The 20192-nt window shown below is 44.8% G+C and overlaps 2 protein-coding genes across 2 annotated transcripts in view; both read right to left on the bottom strand.

Moving 5' to 3' along the window:
- The window catches only part of AP2M1 (adaptor related protein complex 2 subunit mu 1), a 160299-nt gene that overhangs the window by 73787 nt on the left and 66320 nt on the right, over window positions 1-20192 (bottom strand). The gene's annotated exons all lie outside the window — the stretch shown is intronic.
- Window positions 561-19895, bottom strand: EIF2B5 (eukaryotic translation initiation factor 2B subunit epsilon). Its single transcript, XM_057427006.1, has 16 exons — window positions 19690-19895; window positions 18193-18317; window positions 17301-17486; window positions 17027-17204; window positions 15925-16005; window positions 15113-15190; window positions 14720-15032; window positions 13962-14107; window positions 13521-13659; window positions 12765-12866; window positions 12033-12140; window positions 11058-11148; window positions 10174-10297; window positions 4947-5072; window positions 3422-3532; window positions 561-2346 (listed from the first exon to the last, which is right to left on the bottom strand). The coding sequence occupies exons 1-16, from the start codon at window positions 19840-19842 to the stop codon at window positions 2281-2283; spliced, it is 2127 nt and encodes a 708-aa protein (XP_057282989.1). The 5' UTR covers window positions 19843-19895; the 3' UTR covers window positions 561-2280.

Below are 20192 nucleotides of genomic sequence, written 5' to 3'. Positions count from 1 at the left end.
CTCTGGCAAAATCCAGACATTTACAGAACTACACATTAAATGCATTTTTAAGCCATCTGTACACTGTAGAAGGAAAAAAAAAAAAATTGTCCAAGGGGATTTTAAAATTACCACGTCTTGCAGCTGGTTTGTAGATGGTTTTACAAAGCGCCCTGTAGCTGTCCTTTCCCTGTCTGCCAGTTCTTACTCCCCAACATGAGGAGAGCACAACACAGTACTTAACAGCCAACATTCCCACTGATGCTAATCATGGTGAAGGATAACAGGTTTCACAGGATTTTAAGTTCATCTTTGCAACATAATCCTGCACAAAACCAAACCTCACTCTTTCTAGGATTCTATGTTTAGAAGTTTTAACAAAGTGTTCTCTGCTTGTAAACTGAGCTCAGGAGTGATCACTGAATACTTACACCAGTGCAGTGGTGTGCTGATTCCCCACCTGCCTGTTTTGTGCTTAAAATCTCCTGAGGTAGTGATGAGTTATTTTGCTTACCCCTTAAGCCCTGGTCAGGCACATGCCACAGCTGGAAACAAACAATTCAAAGTCAAACAAAGCAAACAAGCTGGTAACACCAGGATAGTTTTTATTTGCTCCCTGAATTAAATATTGGCAGATACAGAAAATTCAGATACCAACTATTTCCCCAACATTTACAAGACTGAGTTTGCAATGTCAGAAAACAAGCACATTTATGCACAATCCTGGTGACTGATAGTGTGAGTGCACAAGATCGTCCTGCCTGACCATTAGTTTTTAAGAGGCAGTATCCCTGGTCTCCAGCATTCAATGCTGTCCCCTCACTGACAATTGTGGCACCACAGAACAGCCAAGTAGAATATCCTGAGTGGGCAGCTCCAGTGCATTTCCCCCTGCAAAGGATTTATTCCATGCTCCTCCTGAAGGGGCAGAGGCAAGGCCAGCACATCCAACAAATAACCCACCTGTGAGCACAAGCCAATTCTCACTGTGCCTTTTTACCCCCACTCTGTTCTTGGAGAGCAGGGAAGAACACAGCATAGTGACACTTCCAAGAAGCTGTTCTTAAAGGCCTCATTGCTGCCACACATTGTCTGTGCTGGCAACAAAGTGCCAGAGGCACACTTGTTCCCTGCTGTATGCTGAGCTGCTCTGGGGCTGCAGAACTTTGCAGTGGGTTTGCAGCACTTTCCCTGCTGTCTGAGGGAAGTTTTCAAATAAATAGAAGGACATGAAGTAAGCAACTGAATAAACATGATTGTATAACTGAAATCACATGGAAACACGAAGCACATGCTGTTGAAGGAAATACCATTTGCTCCTTTTCACATAGGAGCAGAATTTAGCAACTTGCGTCCTCCTCAAAGCAGCTGGTGCAGTCAGTGCCCCAGAGCAGAACACAAGTGTAGCTGGTACAGCAGGAGGAGCCAGACATCTCTGCTTCCTTTTCACTAAAGAAAAACAAACACTTTCCTAAAACATGTCTGCTAAGCTGGGGATGCACAGAAGACAGATCATGTCTAAGATCTGGTGATCCACACAGCATTTCACTGACCAGTGCACAGCAACTATTAGCAAACCCCTGCAGGGGAACTGAGCACATACTATCCCATTCTGCAGAAGGGGGAAACACAGTTTTATCAGCTCTACTGTGCAACCCTGTGTTAAATTCTAGCATGGCAGATGGCAAGATTTTCCCTTCTGGAAAGATCACAGAAGTGCCTTCCAGGCTGCAAAATGCCTTGGGCATCCTCAGACAACTGCATCTTCTCCTGGCACAGGAACTCCTGAATCCCAGTCCTGCACTCCAGATCCAAATCCACATGCTCCTACTCACCAACCTTGCCAGTGTCTCTTCAGCAGGAGTTCTCCTAGCTCCAGAAGCAACAATGACTCCAAACAGCTTAGCTGTATGACCATTCTTCCACAACCCCAAAGGTTATAGATTTATAAGGGCATTGTATGCATTTGCATCTATTTGCTCCCTTTGTATTAGTAACAAGGACCTCCCAAAGGATAGTTTATAGTGTACCATATCCAGACTCCAAAGGGATTCTAGGTATTACCACCTTCTGCTTTTCCCTATGGTTTTTATTCTGGGTTGCAACCACCCAACGTAAGGTGCCACTGGGCAAGTGAGGGAGGGAAGTGGCAAAGTTGGGAAAACACAATTAACAATGGGATTGTCAGTCTCTTCAATGTCAGTCCCCACATCTACACACCGTGCACTGGCATTGATCTTGCCCTGCCCACTTGGCCCAGAAAGGCAGTGAGAGTGCCTCTTCTCATGCTAAGTCACCATGTCAGTCTTGGTCGCCATCAGACGACTCTTCTTCTGCCTCCTCCAGCCACTGGATAAACTTCTGGAGCTGCAGAGACAATGAAATGGAATTGGGTGACAAGTGACACCAAACAGATGCTGGGGAGCACTCAACAACTACACCATGTCAGTGAGCACCGGTATCACACACAAAAAAAGAGAATGTTTCTAGAAGACACGGAAACAGAGGCAGATTGAGGGAGAGACAAAAGTTTAGACGAAAACCAACTGAGATGCCATGGACAAACCCAAACTGGTTAGATTCCTGAGGGAGATTTCTCCAGTTAGACAATCCCACAACAAAAAGGCAAAAGTTTAAGAGTTTTCAGAACTTGAGGGAGAAGAGATGACAGCTGCAACTTAAATGAGACATGCTTGGAAAACTCTGCTGGGAAAAACCTACTCCTTGAAAAATGGCTATAAAGAAGGCAGCTCATTTTACCTTTTAGCTGAGCTCAAATAAGCAGCTGAAAGCACTGCTGACCTATACTAAGAGCTGACTATGCAAAGGTTTTAAACAAAGTTGGAGTTCTTCAGAGATGGCTTTTTTCCTCTGCTCCTCTTCCAAATCCAGGGAGGAGGACTGGGACAAGGCTTAGCCAAACTGCAGCACAAAGTTCTGCCTGATGGAGTGGGGAAGTTTATATGCTCCTTGCAACACAATCCAAATGAAAACACTCAGTACAGCAAACGCTTAGAAATATATGCGAAGGGACTGGTGAGCCAGGAATGAAAGCTTCAAAAGAATTGTATGGGGCCAGCACACAGGGCACTGGCCTAATGCCCAATTCCAATGGGTGTTGGCTTCCACAAGCAATGCTGCTGCTCCAGAAAGTGCTGGCCTCGTGCTACAGAGACCTCACTAAAAACAATCTCCTCCTCCTCCTAACTCCATTCCTCATCCAAACAGGATGATTATGGCAGAAGGCACAGAAGCGTCTGTTCTGGAAAACAAAGTTGTGTTGCTTAGTGTTTAATGCACTGGTGCATTAGTGTCCTACCATGCACTGGCAGCTGCTCCACAGAAGGTGACAGTGGCACCAAACTCCACTCAAAGTTTCTTTTAGCAGCTGTTATCTCCCCCTCCTCCCCATCCTGCCTCTTTAAACACCTTTGGGACTTACCCGCTGATTTTTACGAAGCTGCTTTCCCTTGTCAGATGTATCCCGCATGGAGAACCAATTGAGAATTACATCTTCTTCCAGAATTTCCAGCTGGTAAAATGTCATCAACACCTGCATCGATGAGGGAAGAAAAACAGGGCTCTCTATAAACTCTTTTGGGGCTAGATCATGTCCAAGTACGATGTTTGCACATAACCTGTGTCTCCCACCTCTATCTTCAACAGAAAGCACTCAGTCTGCTTAATTTTGCTTTCATTGTTAAACATAACTGTGCTTCTCCTACCAAGCCTTATGTTCCTGACAGATGCTGTGACACATTATGAGTCAAAGTTCAAGCCTCATCAGCTTCAGCTCTATGGATACAGGGTATGATTGAGAGCTGTGGGCAATAAACGACCACAGAGGACTTCAGTTCAAGATGTAACTTAAGTTCTCTTTTAAACCATCCAAAACCCATTCCCAAAGCAGACCTAACAAGCAACTCTTAAGCAGGCCTACATATGCATAACGGTGACATGTGCAGAGAAGAGCATCAAGCTCTCCAGCCCTGCCCCAAGCTCGCTCCTTCTGCCAGCTCCCTTAGAAGTGCCTTATGGCAGGTGTCAAAGCAATTGGTCATTCATCAGATCAAACTCCTGCCCAGCACAGCAAGGCTAAGATACAATCATGCTTTCTCAGGGTGCCTTTATGCTGAGGCAGAGCAGGCACCTTGCAGTTGGTCTCCTTGTGGCACAGCACTGACAAAGCTGGCTGCCAATGCCAAATATAAAGTGTCACTTCAATTCCCAGCCTCTAGGGAAACCCAGGCCCCTAGAACAATGGACACATGCCAAACAATTGCCATAATTCAAGGACATTCTGGCTCACCAAACTGAAGACTTTTGGCTCCAGTCCTAAGTGCTTTGCCATAAACCAGAAGCACTGCAGAAGTTAGGATTACTCTTTCTTAAGGAACCAAGAGTTAAGCAGGCTCTAGGAGAGCTCTTCCAAAAGCGATAGGAGCTTACTGAGACACTGCTGGTGCAGTCAGTGCCCCAGAGCAGCCTTCCAGTACCCGAAGGGGGCCTATAGGGATGCTGGGGAGGGACTCTTCATTAGGGACTGTAGTGATAGGACAAGGGGTAACGGGTTAAAACTTAAACAGGGGAAGTTTAGATTGGATATAAGAAGGAAATTCTTTCCTGTTAGGGCGGTGAGGCACTGGAATAGGTTGCCCAGGGAGGTTGTGAATGCTCCATCCCTGGCAGTGTTCAAGACCAGGCTGGACGAGGCCTTGGGTGATATGGTTTAGTGTGTGGTGTCCCTGCCCATGGCAGGGGGGTTGGAACTAGTTGATCTTAAGGTCCTTTCCAACTCTAACTATTCTATGATTCTATAATTGTTATAGATAGATTTTCTATATACCCTCTTCGCTGAGACCCCAAAATTCTCTCCTCTAAAGCAGACAGGCTAACTACGCAGCCACCACGAATTTCACTGCAAATCTAGCAAAACCAGATCCTTGGAGCTGGGAGCAGGTACTCACTTTAGCTATTGATGTGCAGAGACTGTCATGTTCCAGGAAGAATTCCTCAATGGCAAATAAGGCAGTCAAGTGATCCGATGCCCGCTTTATGTAGTTCTTAAACAATGGGGTCCAGTTCTTCAACAGCTGCAGGGGAAAAATACGGAAAAGTTCCTGAGCTACGAGATGGATGTGTGCACTCAGCGCTGTTTCTCAGCTGTGTTGCACTAAGAAACTGACCCAGGGAAGCATTTTAAGAAACCATTCAGCTCACCACTTCATATATTTGCCCCACTCAGTCCATAAAACAGATGCTGTCTCACATGTGCAGACAGGACCTAGTTTTGTTAAGAAGCTCTGAGGATAGCAGCCTTCCAGTATCAGAAGGGGGCCTATAAGGATGCTGGAGAGGGACTCTTCATTAGGGACTGTAGTGATAGGACAAGGAGTAATGGGTTAAAACGTAAACAGGGAAGTTTAGATTGGATATAAGGACGAAATTCTTTCCTGTTAGGGTGGTGAGACACTGGAATAGGTTGCCCAAAGAAGTTGTGAATGCTTCATCCCTGGTGGTGTTCAAGGCCAGGTTGGATGGAGTCTTCGGTGACACAGAATCATAAAATAGTTAGGGTTAGAAAGGACCTTAAGATCATCTAGTTCCAATGCTCCTGCCATGGTTTAGTGTGTGGTGTCACTGCCCATGGCAGGGGGGTTGGAACTAGATGATCTTAAGGTGCTTTCCAACCCTAACTATTCTATGATTCTATATCCATTAGCTTTCTTGGTTCTGCTTCTCTGGATGGAATACCTGATTATCACAATAAATGTGTTAATGGAGCCTGGTACTCAAACAAAATCACTTTATAGCAGACCAGTAAGGAGAGGTACATCGATGCTACTCAAACCTTCCCCCTCCACCGAGCAGCTGACATTTCAGTGGAACTTTCCTTCAAAGCAGATGAGCAAATAAGAAAAAAGACAGTGCCAGGATAATTACCAGCTGAGTAGAAATGGACAGTGCAAAATAGCCACTTCTAAAACAGGAATACAGTGGAGCAGCCCCTAAGTGCAAGTCACACACTCATTGTATGCCTACAGCCTTGTTTGGATCCTGGAGTCTGCTGCAGGGAACGGGTGGGAAGGATGAAGGGCAAGAAGTTGTTATACTACTAGCTGATTGTAGTTCTCTCCTCCGAGGCTTGTATTTTATCAAGTCTTTAGTTCAATGATTTTTGGTGCTGCCTCATCAAACTGTATTTATGTCTGAATCCTCCCCCAGCTCTTTCACTTGTTATACATATCTGGAAAGCAAGCAGCAGGGAAAGCTCTGCAAATCATCACAGACTTGCCTGAATCTGGGATAGGAGGCAGTAAAGATAGTTAGACCCCTGCCCGTAACAACTTTAAAAGGCATCAGAAGTAGGATACAAAAATTCCTCATTGGCCACATCATGACCAGACCATCCTACATAAACAATGTAGGAAATTAAATCAGAGTTCCCTATCTTTTTTAATTGATTAATTCAACAGCAAGCATTCCTGCAACTACATCCCTGCAACTACATCCCATACACATACACCGTTTTGCTGTGCCTTCAACAGTGGCTCCTTACAGAACACATCTGGTCTGTTTTGAAGGGAAACAGGTAATTGAAAAAGCTCAGAGTCACCTACATCCAGGTTAATCAGCATTATTCTGCTCAGGACAACAGTTAACAGGCAAGTAGCCCTATCAGAGGGATTGCTCCAGAACACATAGCGGAGCTAGAACCCAGGCTAGTGTGGACTACCAAAGGCAGCCTGTATTAGGAAACAGTACTCAACTATTCCATAGTACTACACTCCGTCACCTCTTCAGACACATTTGCTATGCAACCATGCTGGAATTTGCATACCTTAAGCAGAAACAAAGAACGGGATTAATACAAACAAACTGATCTGTATAGTAGTGCATCAACTGGCTCAAGGAACAACAGAAAGAGCACAGAATGATCCTAATGGTGTCACAACAAAAGACTGAGGGTTGCATGGTGTATTTCCAGAAAGTATTTTAGCCTTCAGCAAAATGCTTAATCCTAAACACTCATCCCTTCTCTGCAACCACCTCCTGCATTTTTCATTATCCTTTGGAATTCTTCACCTCAAATGTAGTAAAGCTACTGGCAAGTTAGCTCTAAGCTAAGAAATACTTTGTAACACCTTTCTGTTAAAGCCTTTAAATCATGAAGGGACACAATTCTAACAAGAAGCTATTGAGTTTGCATGACATTACAAAGGAGTAAGGCTCCCTAACAAAAACCTGAAGAGGTGCACAACACATGCTAGCTGCCAGGCAGCAGTGCAGACAGTGGCCAGCTCCGCAAACTGAACTGCTACATTGCTTCCCCCAGGTCCCTTTAGACATCCTCACCTACGTAAGTAGTTTGACGCTACTTCAGTGACAACAGAAGCAGAGCTTTCAATTTATCAGCAGATTCAGCCATATTTGCTTAAACTACGTCTACAGTTCTAGGAGAGGTCTGTTTTTCTGTACCATCTCTGCTTTATAACTTGTACAAGAGCTGAACAAGATGCCTGACATAACTATTTCTAAAGCCTCCATGTTTCATCTGAAAAATACCCATGGGCATATTCTTTACCGGATACTTCTTTTCTAAAATTGCTGCAACACTTAAGAGCTTCATGCTCAGGGGCCAGCACCTCAGAGCACATACTGTGGTTTCAAGTCAAACTATACATCATAACTATGGCATTTCCACAATTTTCCCTCCTGTGCTTCCTGGGACCACTCTACCATCACTCTTACACAAGCAACCCATCTTCCTTCAGCATCTCTTAGAATTGAGCTACAGACAGTGAGAAACATAGAACAGTTCTGTAAAATTCAGTGGGCTTCTGGTGTTCATGACTCTCAGAATGCAAATATTCCCATCTTGTCCAAAATAACACTTTGCCATACATAAACAGTCATAAGCCGATCTGCACCTAATACCAGTGCTGACTGAGGCATTTTTACCTTCATAGCTACCCACTTCAGCTGCATGCCTTCATGATATACCAACATATACCAAGTTAGTATTTGGGATTCTCAGGGTGTAAGTAAGTAAATGCTTGTAAATTAATGGAGTGTACTTTCTACTAACTACAGAATGACAAGTTGCAGAAAAGCCACTGTTTCAGGTGCTGTACAAACATGCACATTCTGCCTGAAGAACTGGTCTCTTTAGAGCACTCTTGGGAAACACACGAAGTTGCTGCCCAGGAAGACCATCGATACCTGTTTTATAAGCCTTTGAGGGCTGATTCACTACCTCTATTAGAGGCACATCAACTCAGATGTATTGGGTTATTGTAACGGTGACTAAAGTCATGGGTGCAGTTGAACATTACCAGTATATTCCACCATAATACTGCCTTCCTGCTAGTTTTAGTACAGAAAGCTAGCACAGTTCTGCACACAGTAAAAACACGACGGCACAAAACTGTCCCAGGGACGGATTCTCAAACTTTTTGATTGTTCTTTACAAAGGAGAATCTGAAGAAACTGGCTGCCACAATGGTCAACAGGTTTAACAAACAATAAATCTAAGGATAAGTTGTGTTTCATAAATGCACATGGCACACAATTCTCTGCTTAGAGAAATTCCATTTGATCATGACATGGGGCCTGGTCACCCTCAATATTACAGATTATTAACATTATTCATATTATTGAATTTTAGATTATTGCTTTGCACTAAAGGCGAGTTGATTTGCTGTCTCTGCTGTTAAATATGAGCATCAACTTTTCTTTGGTGAAATATATATGGGCAAAGTTACCCTGGGGTAAGCCCTTGTTCAGTACTTCCATTGTCTTCAGCTTCTAATGGGCTTTGGGCAATTATGCAAGTCATTATGCATTTATGCAGTATCCTTTATCCCAGACTAGAACCTCTTCTGACTGGGTGCTGAAGTGAAGTTCTCCTGTCCTATTCATGCTGGATTAGAAGCCCTACCTAGGAGACAGAGATGCCATATCCTAGCTGGTAAACAACCAACCAACAATAACAACAAAACCCAAAGAAAAAACACCACAACACCATCCTATACAGCTACCAACTCCGTACAACCTGTTGTACTGCTTTCCACTTCAGACTCTAACACCTGCTCTACACATTCGCTTAAGTCCTCCTCCTTCAATCCTCTTCCCAGGACAGGACATGCTATTCAAGAAAACAGACTGAAAAATGAACAAAACCGAGCAGAATTTCGACAGAGCAAACAGCAAAATCTCACTAAACCATCTGATTAACAGATTAGTTCACATGGATGTTTTCTACAGAAGGCATTTCTACATGTCCAGGAGATGAATTAAGTGCCATACTTACACCTACATAATGAAGAATTCGTTTTCCACCACTCCCCATCAATAGAAAGCACATACTTCCTCAGAGGAAGTATTATGAGGATGTCTAATGTTCCTCTTTAGCTCATCTCCTAACAAAATTAACTTAGTCCTGCTCAAACAAGTGTCAGATCCACTCATTCTGAAAAGGCACCTCTGCAATCTTTAGTTTGAAAATCCAAATATATAAATGGGCTACAGCAAAGAGACAAAAATACTACGATGGCTTCAGCTTGGATGAACAAAACCATTACGATAAGACTGCCTGCTTTTTAAAGCAGACCCTACCCTATTTTGTCTCCCTTAAGTCAGGAAATAGAAATTGCTCTCACCCAATTATACAACCCCTTTAGAGACACAACAGAATTGTGTATCTTCAAAGGCGACAATATCATGCCTTTGCATTTGGCTGGGAAAAAACTGGCACCAGTTTCAGTGTGCAGATTAGCAAGACCTTGGAAAGGATCCCATTGGGAGAGGAGCACTCCCTGCTGCCCCAGGGACAGGGCTTATGATGGATTTGAGCCAGGTTCCTGGAATGCAAGCCTGTAAAGGCATCTCTGACAATCCCCCTTCTTTTATTTCTGCAAGTTATGTGCTTGTACTATCACACACAGGAAATAAACAACCATGGGTAGTGAAGAAGAGCTCCCCACACCTACAGTCTCAGGTGAGTTCTGAGCAAGTACAATAGTTTCAGTTCACTTTTACTTCTATAGATGACAAAGAGACTCATGAACTCAAAGAGTTCGAGTGGCTTCAGGCTTAACCAAAAAGAATTCTCAGCCAGGAAACACCTGAAGCATCCAGACAGACTCCTACATACTGGAAGTCAAGAGAAAAGTCAGATGGAGCGGAACTCACAGGAAGTAATGCTGAGAAATAGTTCTGGGAGTCCAGGTTTGCATCCAGCTGCTGTAGTGGGAACTCCAGGATCACTTTACTGAGCACCTGCATCATCTCCTTCAGGCCAATGTTATATGCATACCTGCAATGAAAAAGGCAAACCCCCCCCAACACTTCACACTATCTGATCTCTGCAGACCATGTCTCTTCACAGAGATACAGGTTTAATTTTCATCTTCCAGACTTGTTTTTTGTTTGTGTTTCCAACTATTCAGGCAATAAAACCACGCTGGACTGCATCAGGCCCTGCAGAAGGCAAAAAAATCCTGAAAATCTGCTATCACAGTGGAACAAGCTGCTGCAGGGAAAGCACCCTCACATTTACGAGAGTGCTGTATGAATATTGTTGCACAAGAGAGGAGAAACAGGTTTGTATTTGAGAAATAGTAGGTAAAACGCACTCTGATTACGTGTTCTACACTTGCTGCTGTAAAAACAGTGGACAAGCCACACCACAGCAGAGCCCCAGCTGCAGGCAGCTGGTTGAATGTTGCAATGCACAAAGCAGGAGCCCCTGCATGAACTTACAGGCAGCCTGTGCCAAGAACTGGCTTGCTCTTTTCAGTCCACAGTTACTTAATAGCAATTCAATCTCTCATTACAGAATTCAGGCAGGAAAAGCCTAACCACTAAGGATGCTATAGATGCAGCTGGCACTTTCCGTCAGCTCCTGCTGCCATTCAGTCATGATCTCTAATCTGCATTTCCCATGCTCTATACTGATGAAACTTACGTTTAACAATCATATATGTGTATTCGCATGGTTTCTCCTCTTTCTTCTAGATCCACTGTCAAACCCAACTGTTCAGCATAAGGGACAGCATCCCTAAGGAAATACTCACTTGAGGGAGTTGATTTCCAGGACCAGGTTGTCACAGGAAATGTTTTCTTCTTCACCCCTCTGTAATGTACCCAGAACCTCATTCTGGAAAACTAATGAAAGAATGAACAGGCAGTTAGACATGAGAGGGAAAAGAACAGATTCTTCAAACTGTTCATCACTGAAGAAACTATGCTGTTAAAGGAAGCATTCTGACACAAATGTCTATTTGTTCTCTGTAACCTGGCACAAACCCACATCAACTATAAATAGTCGAATATAATTCACATAGAGAAAACCTACTATATATCATTGATCTATCCACACTAACCATTGCAAAGCCATCTACCTCTGCAACTTTTTAGAGCATACTTTCTATTGCACTTTCACAATCTAGCCTTACCTATTCAGAAAAACTTCATCTTCCCCTAAAGATGTGAATTCAAACCTAACATTTATTTGTTTAATTTCCTTTGGGGAGATACTTTAACGTGAAGAGGTCTTTTATTCCCAGTTTGGCTTGAGCCCCTCTCAAATCCAGAGTAACCTTAACAAAACAGAAAACCAAAACATATCTGCCAAAAGAGGCAGCTCCTACAAGGACATTTAACTCTCCAGCATGATTACAGCACTGAGCTGTCCACACAGGGCAACTCTGCTGGACCTTCACACAATTTCTGAGTTTAGGCAATGATGGTGCTATTTAAACAGATAACTCAGGGAGGTCGCTTTTGTGAAGGCCCAGTGATGAGGAGTGAGAAAGATGAAGGCTCTTTGTCTAGCTTCTCATCTATGCCTACCTTGGGTTAACACACAGCAATACAGGGAAAATTAAAAAAAAAAAAAAAAAAATTATGTAGAAAATGCAGGAAGTGAGATCAGAAAAACTATTATAGATATCCACAAGTTTTCCCATATACCTAAGAAAGCATCACAAATCTCACTGTCACTGCATTATCTGCAAGCTCACCATACTTCTTAAGAGGCCATCTCTCACCTTTGATGTCATCTAGTTGAGGGGACGCTGCCCGACTATCCAGCTCCTCAGAGCCCATGCTCAGGTCACTGTCTGATTCGCTCTCTTCCTCTGAATGCAGAGCTGGGCCTGATGAAGGAGAGAAGATGCAGCATTCAACACTCAAAAGCTGCAGCTGTCATATGCATAACAAACTAGGTGTTTTAGGGACATCCCAACCAAGTCAGCAACTATCTGTCCTTGCAAGGAAGCTTCTACTTACAGGTCCACGTGATTAGATTTGCTGCAGAGGGAATACTACGGCTGCCACCAAGATAATGGGACTTTTAAGAGCATGCAGGCACACAACAAAGCACAGGGACAGGAGCAAACGCATTCTGAGCAGGCTGCTGACTCACGATGGAGCAATGTCAGCAGATGCTGTCACTAGCAAGAAGAAAGCCAGCAGTACCCAGAATAGCCAAAGCATATTCCCCTCTAAGGGAGGGTATCACGTAGTGCACCACTCACTGCACAGACAGCTCTGCATGTTAGCATATAATAAAAACATCCACAGCACAGGAAGAGAGAGAATCTGGTCCACCATCTGCTTTCACCTCTCAACTTGCCTCCATGCACATATATCTGAAGCCAGACCACTTCACAAAGCCCAGGTCTTACTCTAGACAAAGTTATCAGCATCCCACTCAGCCAGTTTCCCTGACACAGGTTTGTCTGTCCATCCTCAGGTGACCATACTACACTTTTCCTCACCCCACAGGCTTTGCCTCTGCTCTTCTTCATCGTCTTCATTCTTGTCATCCGCTTTCCAGAGATAGCCTCTGCCCTCTGAGCCTACATCCTTTTTATTGTAACCTGAAAAAGAAACAGATTAGGAGGTAGATGTATCAGATCTGCTTACAAGCAAACCTGAAATAGACTGGTATAACTTGCACATTACTGCCCCTTACATATCCTTCATCAGGAAGGAGCTGGGATCCCTGCAGATGCATATGGATTTCAGCTTCTATATTCTCACTTGCCTTGACAAGTGACTGACTTACTCCTCCCTACAGCAGCAACATTGAGCTGACCATGTTTAGATCCCTTGACAAATCCAGACTGGTAGAAACAATATTTCACAAGGACAAAGTCCTTGGACACAGTCCAGGTACAACGACATACATCTTGCAACCTGCCTTGAACTGAACATCCCTTCCAGCTTCAGCTTTTATTTCCTACAAAGCTTCTCCTCTTGGGGTAAAAAGAAAAAAAAAAAAAAAAAAGGAGAACAGTTGAGTCTCCAAAGATTTTAATACTGCTGCGGTATTGAGGTACATCTCATTGTCCAACTTCAGCTGAACATCTTTGCTTGCCCTACTGAAAACACACATTGTCCAAGCTGTATGCAGCACAAATCTCCAGCCTGGCACTGCAGAATCCAGAATGGGGGAGGGAAAGACCACAAATGATCATTGAAGGCAAAGCCCTCTGCATAGCCTGACTGCATGGAACTAGAGTTTCTCATACCTTTCAGTTTCACCTTGCTTTCCTCCTTGTTAACACCAGAATCATCACTGAACTGGTCATCATCCTCTTCCTCCTCATCTGGTGGGTGCAGAGAGATCACTGTGCCCTCAGAAAGAGTGATGCCAGGACCTACTACTACCTGCAAATACACGTAACATATTTTACTGAAATATGCTGATTGCCCCCTCATAGCTCCACCAGCAGGGACAACAGCTGCTCCAGACAAGCTGTATACAAACAAGTATAACTGAAGACATCAGTAATGCTAAATCACATACCATACTACCCTAGCCAAACAAAAGGAAGAAAAAGGTGGGAGCAGTATCTATCCTCCACCTCTGCAAAAAGGCCTGTAGCAGCCCTGTATTCTAGTATGGACTAGTGTAAGTCTAGTAACTGCCAAGAAAGGCAGAAAGCAGAACAAACATAATTAGAGCTCACCTGAGAAGAGAGGACACAGTGAGGCTTTAGCTTTACTTTCTCCTTCACTTCAGCTTCATCACAGATAACAGAATGGCAGATCTCCACGTTATCTGCTATGTGTACTTTGTCCCAGAGAAAAGCTCCATCCAAAGTGACTTTATCACCTGTTATACATCACCAAGCACAAATATAGTGAGGAAGGAGGTTGCTGCTCTCCCAACTGCTGAGTCCACTAGAAAGTATCTTACTGAAAACCTATGCCCTTGATGCACAACAGATGTCAGATGAAAAGTGAAAATTTGTCTTAGGGGCTTATGGCCACTATGTATTCAAAGCTAAGATTTGTTAGTTCTCTACAAAGACCGCAGTTTACAATAACAACTCACATGTTGGTTTTGCCCAAATACATCTAAATCACAAAAAAAGTCCAGCCAAAACTAGGAAGGAGTACCAGGCAGCTCACAAAACCAGGGAAAGGTATCACTCATTTGTAGGATATTGGTGGGCAATAACCTCAGATCAGTAAAGGCTGCCCATTCTCTTCTACTGAAACAACTTGTCTGCATGAAGTGCCTTCCACTTTTCAGCATTGTTATGGTACCTGAGAACTTTAACCTATTTTCTCCGCTGCAAAACCAAGCTCTCCTTTCTCACCATAAGAACTTGATCGGTACCCACCTATCACCCTCTCTGAGACAAATGCACTTTAAAAAACAAATCCCAACAAACCGTGCCCTTTCCTGGCAAGGCTTCATGTTCCCCATTGTTGTACTCACCTATTCTACAGTTTTGTCCAATAACACTGTTTGTTATGGAGCAGTTGCTGCCAATGACTGTTCCCTGCCCAATGAGTACATTCTCTTTCAACACGCTGCCTTGGCCCAGGCTAACATCGACTCCTCGGTAAATGTTGTGTTTAGAATGGGTATAACTCTGATTCTTGTCATCAGTGAAGTTCATCTCTGGAGTCAAAGGATAAACCCAGCGCCGGATGATGTCAGAGCATACAGCTTCGTACATTAGTAAGTTGCATATATGGGCACCATACTGTTCTGTTGTTACATGCATATGGATCTGGTTCCCCAGGACCTGGGAGACAGGCAGGAGCACATCAGAAGATTCTCTAACATGAGGTAATGGGATCTGCCTGGTAACAACCCTCTCCTTACCTCTTCATTCACCAACAGACCACGCACAAAGTCATCCCGTGTCTGGTAGTCAAAATTGTCTGTGAACAGCTCAGCTACCTGCCAGGAATGAAATATAAGGAAATAATATACTTAGCAGAAAACATTGCCGGGAAAGCCAGATAATTAATGGCTATCCAGTGGTTCTCAGAGAGACGAGTTATACGGTATAGGAAAGTGATGCTCTTGCCTTGAATAAAGCTTTGATTCCTTCTGCTAGGAGTGTTGACCTTCCCATCTCCTCCTCCTAATGGAGACTACGGACAGACTCTGGTTTACAGAAGGGGCAAAACACTGCATTTTCAAGCAATCTGCCCAGCCTCACTTTGCAGTTTCACTCCCAAAGGAAGCCTGCAGATCAACTTTTTCAGACGTGCAAGAGACATTAGCAAGCCTAGGCTGGAATACCCCTGAACGTTACCAGCTTGCAAGTAGTGACACTCTTCCACCGTGCAGCCATCACCTCTGCTCCACAGATATTACTATACTCAAAGTGAATTCATGTATTTTCCAGAATAGCTTCATCCTATGCCAGATCAGCCAGTGTACTGATGCGTTTACTGCCTAGTTCTGCTTGAGCTCGAGCTGTGGATGCCAGATACAGACTGAGCATCCAGACAACCTGCAGAGCAGTGCTACATGATCACTCAGGCTCTCTGTTCAGTCACTGAGCACAGCTAGGAGTTCTGATTTCCAAACCTATTACCCTCATACCACATGCACCCCCTGCACACCAGTTGGACAAAGAGAACAATTCAGACTGAATTTTGGACCCCCAGATAGGTAGAGCTCACCTGTGGAGAGCAGATGCTGATATGACAATCTAGCAAGTCATGGCGCACCTCAACATTCTCAATAGAGTTCTGGAACAGACTCTGAAAGAGGAAAAAATTCAGATGATCTGAGTGCCTCATGCAGTACTGAACCCCAAAAGCCTTCTATAAGCCAGGGCAGTACTGACTGAATTTGGAACTAGCTGGAGTTCTGAAGATCACAAAAATCTGTACTGAGACCTTAGCTTAGCAGGCACAGCATGGTCATACACAGAGCTGTGTGTCAGCCAGCAGAGACTGCCCTTGTCCTTACATAGCGCAGCATTCCAATAAACAGCTTGTACTTCAAACAATCATTTTCCTCCAGGAGGCTCCTGGCAATATTCACAGCTTCCATACCCACTGTGGATTTTTACAGCTGTGGGTTGCTTTTCTGTTGTGGATGGTTTTTATTTGTCTTGGGTTTCTTTCCTTTTTGGTTTCCTACAGTGATTCCTGCTTTCATATAAAGGTAAGAAATAACCTACTGATTACTGATTTGGGAATGAAAATCCCATATAATCACCGTCTTAGTTTTGAGCTGAGAAAAAGGTCCACCCATCTCACTGGAGAAAAGTGCCTCCACAGACACCTACAGAGCATTTACTATATGATTAGGGGAACAGTAGAGGCAGAAGTAAGAGGAGGTACTACCCCTTGCACATGCTGCTATTCAACTGCCTGTATCAGGTTCAGTGTTGCTTCAGAATGCTTTGTGTATGATAATGGTATAAGCATCCCAATTTCGGAACCCCTGCAAAAGCACAAATCATTCACCTCCCTTGTTTCACATAGAGAAAAGGAATGAAATAAATGCAAGAACTGAACTGTAAGAAATATATCTGCCCCATCTTCAAACTCTGAAATGAGCCCCAAATATGTCCCCCGCACAATTTCATCAAGCCTCAAATAATGGTTAAAAGAAAAAAAAAAGCCAGTTTACCAAGAGTTACTTCCTATCACCTGCTCCTCCAAAAGAAGCAGCAAGCACAGTTCCCCAGCCCTCACTCAAGTAGCACCTCCTCCCTGGAGCAGGCCTCTTCACTGAAACAGCCCTTTTCCACCCATCCGGTTCCAGACATACCATAGGAAAGCGGAATCGTTTAAGCCCCTGGGTCCTCTGGTAGTGAAGGACACGGTTTGTTGCACTGTCCATAGCAATAATAATGTCATCCTCTTTGCACCTGGCATGGTGACCAGGTGAAGACTCCTTGAATATCATTGTCATCACAGAAATGTTCTTTTCCATCTTACGACGCAACCTGAAACAGAAGGGCAGAACTTTAAAATCACCCTTCAGAATGTTATAGCCCAGAGCCTCAGTAGACCAGACACGCATACATGCTTTCTACACCTACTTGTGCTCTTCCAGGGCTTTGGATATATTGAAATTGGACACCACATCTCCAGTGACGAGAATGAAGTCAGAACGAACAAGGGATTTGGCATCAACATCTCGCAGCACATCACCAAGGGAGCGGTACAGGTCAGAAGTGACAAAGCGCACCGTGTTGGGAGAGGTGTGGCGGCACCACTTGGATTTTCTGGAAGAGGAAAACACATTAAGGAAGTGTAAAAAGGATATTCCTGTAGAGAACACACTAGGATACAGTGCCCCAGTGTACACGACACCTGTAAGTGAATGCCAGGAGAATCCTATTACAATGACCCCCCTATTGACAGGTTTGGGTATGCTCGTTTGCACACAGCAGGTAACTGAAGGGGGTTAGACCTCAAGACTGTAGCTTATGAAAACTCAGGAAACCCAACTCCACTTTGAGCTACATTTTGACAACGGATAAGGAAAAGGTACACACAACCCAAACTCTTTTTCTTGGAAAGCAGTACCTCAGGCAGGGAAAAGATCACATGCTGCAGGTTTCTCTTTAGCCTGCAAACCTGCAGCATACAGACACAAAGGTGCTGAGAGAGCTGTCTGCATATGCTGCATAGCATACCAAGACAGGGCATAACACAAAGGGTGATACTCTGATTTAAACGGCTTCTCACAGCAAACTCCTGCTTTTAGAAGAGTTAAATGCAGTCCCAAATCACTCAACCCTTTTAATACACTGCACAACCACACTCCTTCACAAGATGAATGGTCTTTTTTGAGGTATGCTAGGAGACAGCTGGTGAAAGGGAATCTTTTACACACAGTTTTCATCAGAAGAACCAGCAAGACCTTCGAGTCTTTTGGAGGACAGAAGAATCCTTTCTATAATGAAGCTAAAAAGAAGAGATTCTTACTGTAAATGCTCTTTTATCTCAGCTGATTTCCAACAGCAGAAAACAAAGGTTTCTTCCACTCCAGTTGCTGTTAGGAACTCCAAGGTATAGTCAATCATGGCCACATTTGCCATAGGTAAAAGTGCCTAAAATAAACCAAACCAAAACCAAAGATATAGAAAACTGAACAAACACTCTTATACCTCAACATCAGCACTGCTGTGGGGGAGAAGAAATAAATCCCAGAGTGCTGATTCCCTGACTCAGGCTTTAACTGCTTCAAGAAAAACCTGTCAGACATGAAAGAAGAAACCACAGGAACGCGAGTGTCCAAAATTAAACAAGAGGAAAAAAAAAAATCCAACCTACAGTGAAGTGAGTTTTCTCTTGACTCAAGATTCAAGCCACGCTTTTAAACTGAGTTACTGATTCACAGCTGAGTGATCTCATATTATTCTTTAATTCATATTTGGTGCTGTTGTGTTTCAAGCCTGAGCACGCATGTATAATTATGACTACCACAAACACTAAATCAGCAAACAAGGTAAGATGATTGTTCAGACCGAAGTGCTGTTTCTTTTAACATATGGCCTTCTGATCTGGACAATTAAAGTGCTTTCTCCCTCATTTTTCCCAGCCATGTTCTTTTACCCATTACTGCTTGCAAGGGCAGGGATTTTGTTTATTTCCCCTGTCCAAATAAGCCTGTCCAAAACCACTGCCACTCCTGCATCTGCAACAGATGAAAAGCAAACAGTAGTTTGCCCTGCTATATGGAAAAGCAAACAGCACCAATGCAGCGATTAGATCCTCTAATGCCTCTCCAGCAGGGAATATAAACTCTCACAAGTGAGAAGAACTGGCCAAAGGCTTTCACAGCATAGGGAAAGGCAGGAAAAGCTGTGGCAATGGGGACAGCCTGAGCCTCGGGCAGATGCTGGCACCCAGGAGCACTCCAAAACCTACCAAGAGCGGTTGGAGGTACCTCACCTTCTCCCAACCCAGCCCAGGTCTCTCACAGCAGGGAACACCACAGCCGTGGGCCTGACCATGACCACCAGCCAGCACTCTGCATTTTATTGGATCACAGAATGGTTTAGGTTGGAAAGGACCTTAAAGCTCACCGAGTTTCAACCTCCTGCCATGTGCAGGGACACCTTCCACTAGAACAGACTGCTCAAAGCCCTGTCCAATCTGGCCTTGAACACTGAGAGGGACAGGGCAGCCATAGCTTGTAGGGGCAACCTGTGCCAATGTCTCATCGCCCTCAAAGGGAAGAATTTCTTCCTAATATCTAATCTAAATCTCCCCTCTTTCAGTTTAAAGCCATTCCCCCTTCTCCTATCCCCGAATGCCCTGATAAAAAGCCCCATCCCAGATTTCCTGTAGGCCCCCTTGAGGTACTGGAAGCTGCTCCAAGGTCTCCCGGAGCTTTCTGTTCTGCCGGGTAGACCAGGACAAGCGGCCCCAGGGTACCCGGACCAGAGGAGGCAGCGGCAGGCAGGGGAGATTTCTCACCCGCGGCCGGTCTTTGGAGATGGGGAAGAAGCGGCGGTTGAAGCTGTCGGCGACCAGCACTGCCTGAAGCGGCGGCGGCGGTTCCTCCTGCGGGTCGGGCCCGCGGGATCCCCCGGCGCCAGCCACACGCCTCGCCGTGCCGCGAGCCGCCATCTCCTCACGCTGCCTCAGCTCCCACCTTCCGCTTCCGGTGCTGCGCCGGAAGCCCCGACGGGAGCTCGGCTGGGACAGAAGAGGGTGGTGCAGCGGCGTGTGTTCGCCTTGCCCGGCCCCGCGGAGGAGGGCAGGATCTGCCGGGGCTCCGCTGCGTTGCATGGGGCAGCCTAGGAGAGCGCGGGGCCCGGGGACAGCTCCAGCAGCTCCTCGGTGCTTCCCCGGCATCTCAGCCCATCCGTCAGTACTGGCGTGAAGATCCGCCATTGCCAAGTGGAGCCAGCAGCTGACCGCCCTGCCTGCACCTCAGGAGCGGCGGTTTCATCCCCATGCCCCGAGGAGGTGAGGGT

The sequence above is a fragment of the Pezoporus wallicus genome, unplaced genomic scaffold, assembly GCF_028554395.1.
Source record: "Pezoporus wallicus isolate ANWC-B61680 ecotype Strahan unplaced genomic scaffold, APGP_CSIRO_Pwel_v1 scaffold_7107, whole genome shotgun sequence".
NCBI lineage: Eukaryota > Metazoa > Chordata > Aves > Psittaciformes > Psittacidae > Pezoporus > Pezoporus wallicus.
Note: the sequence above shows the minus strand (reverse complement) of the source record. Positions and strands in the feature narration are given on the sequence as shown.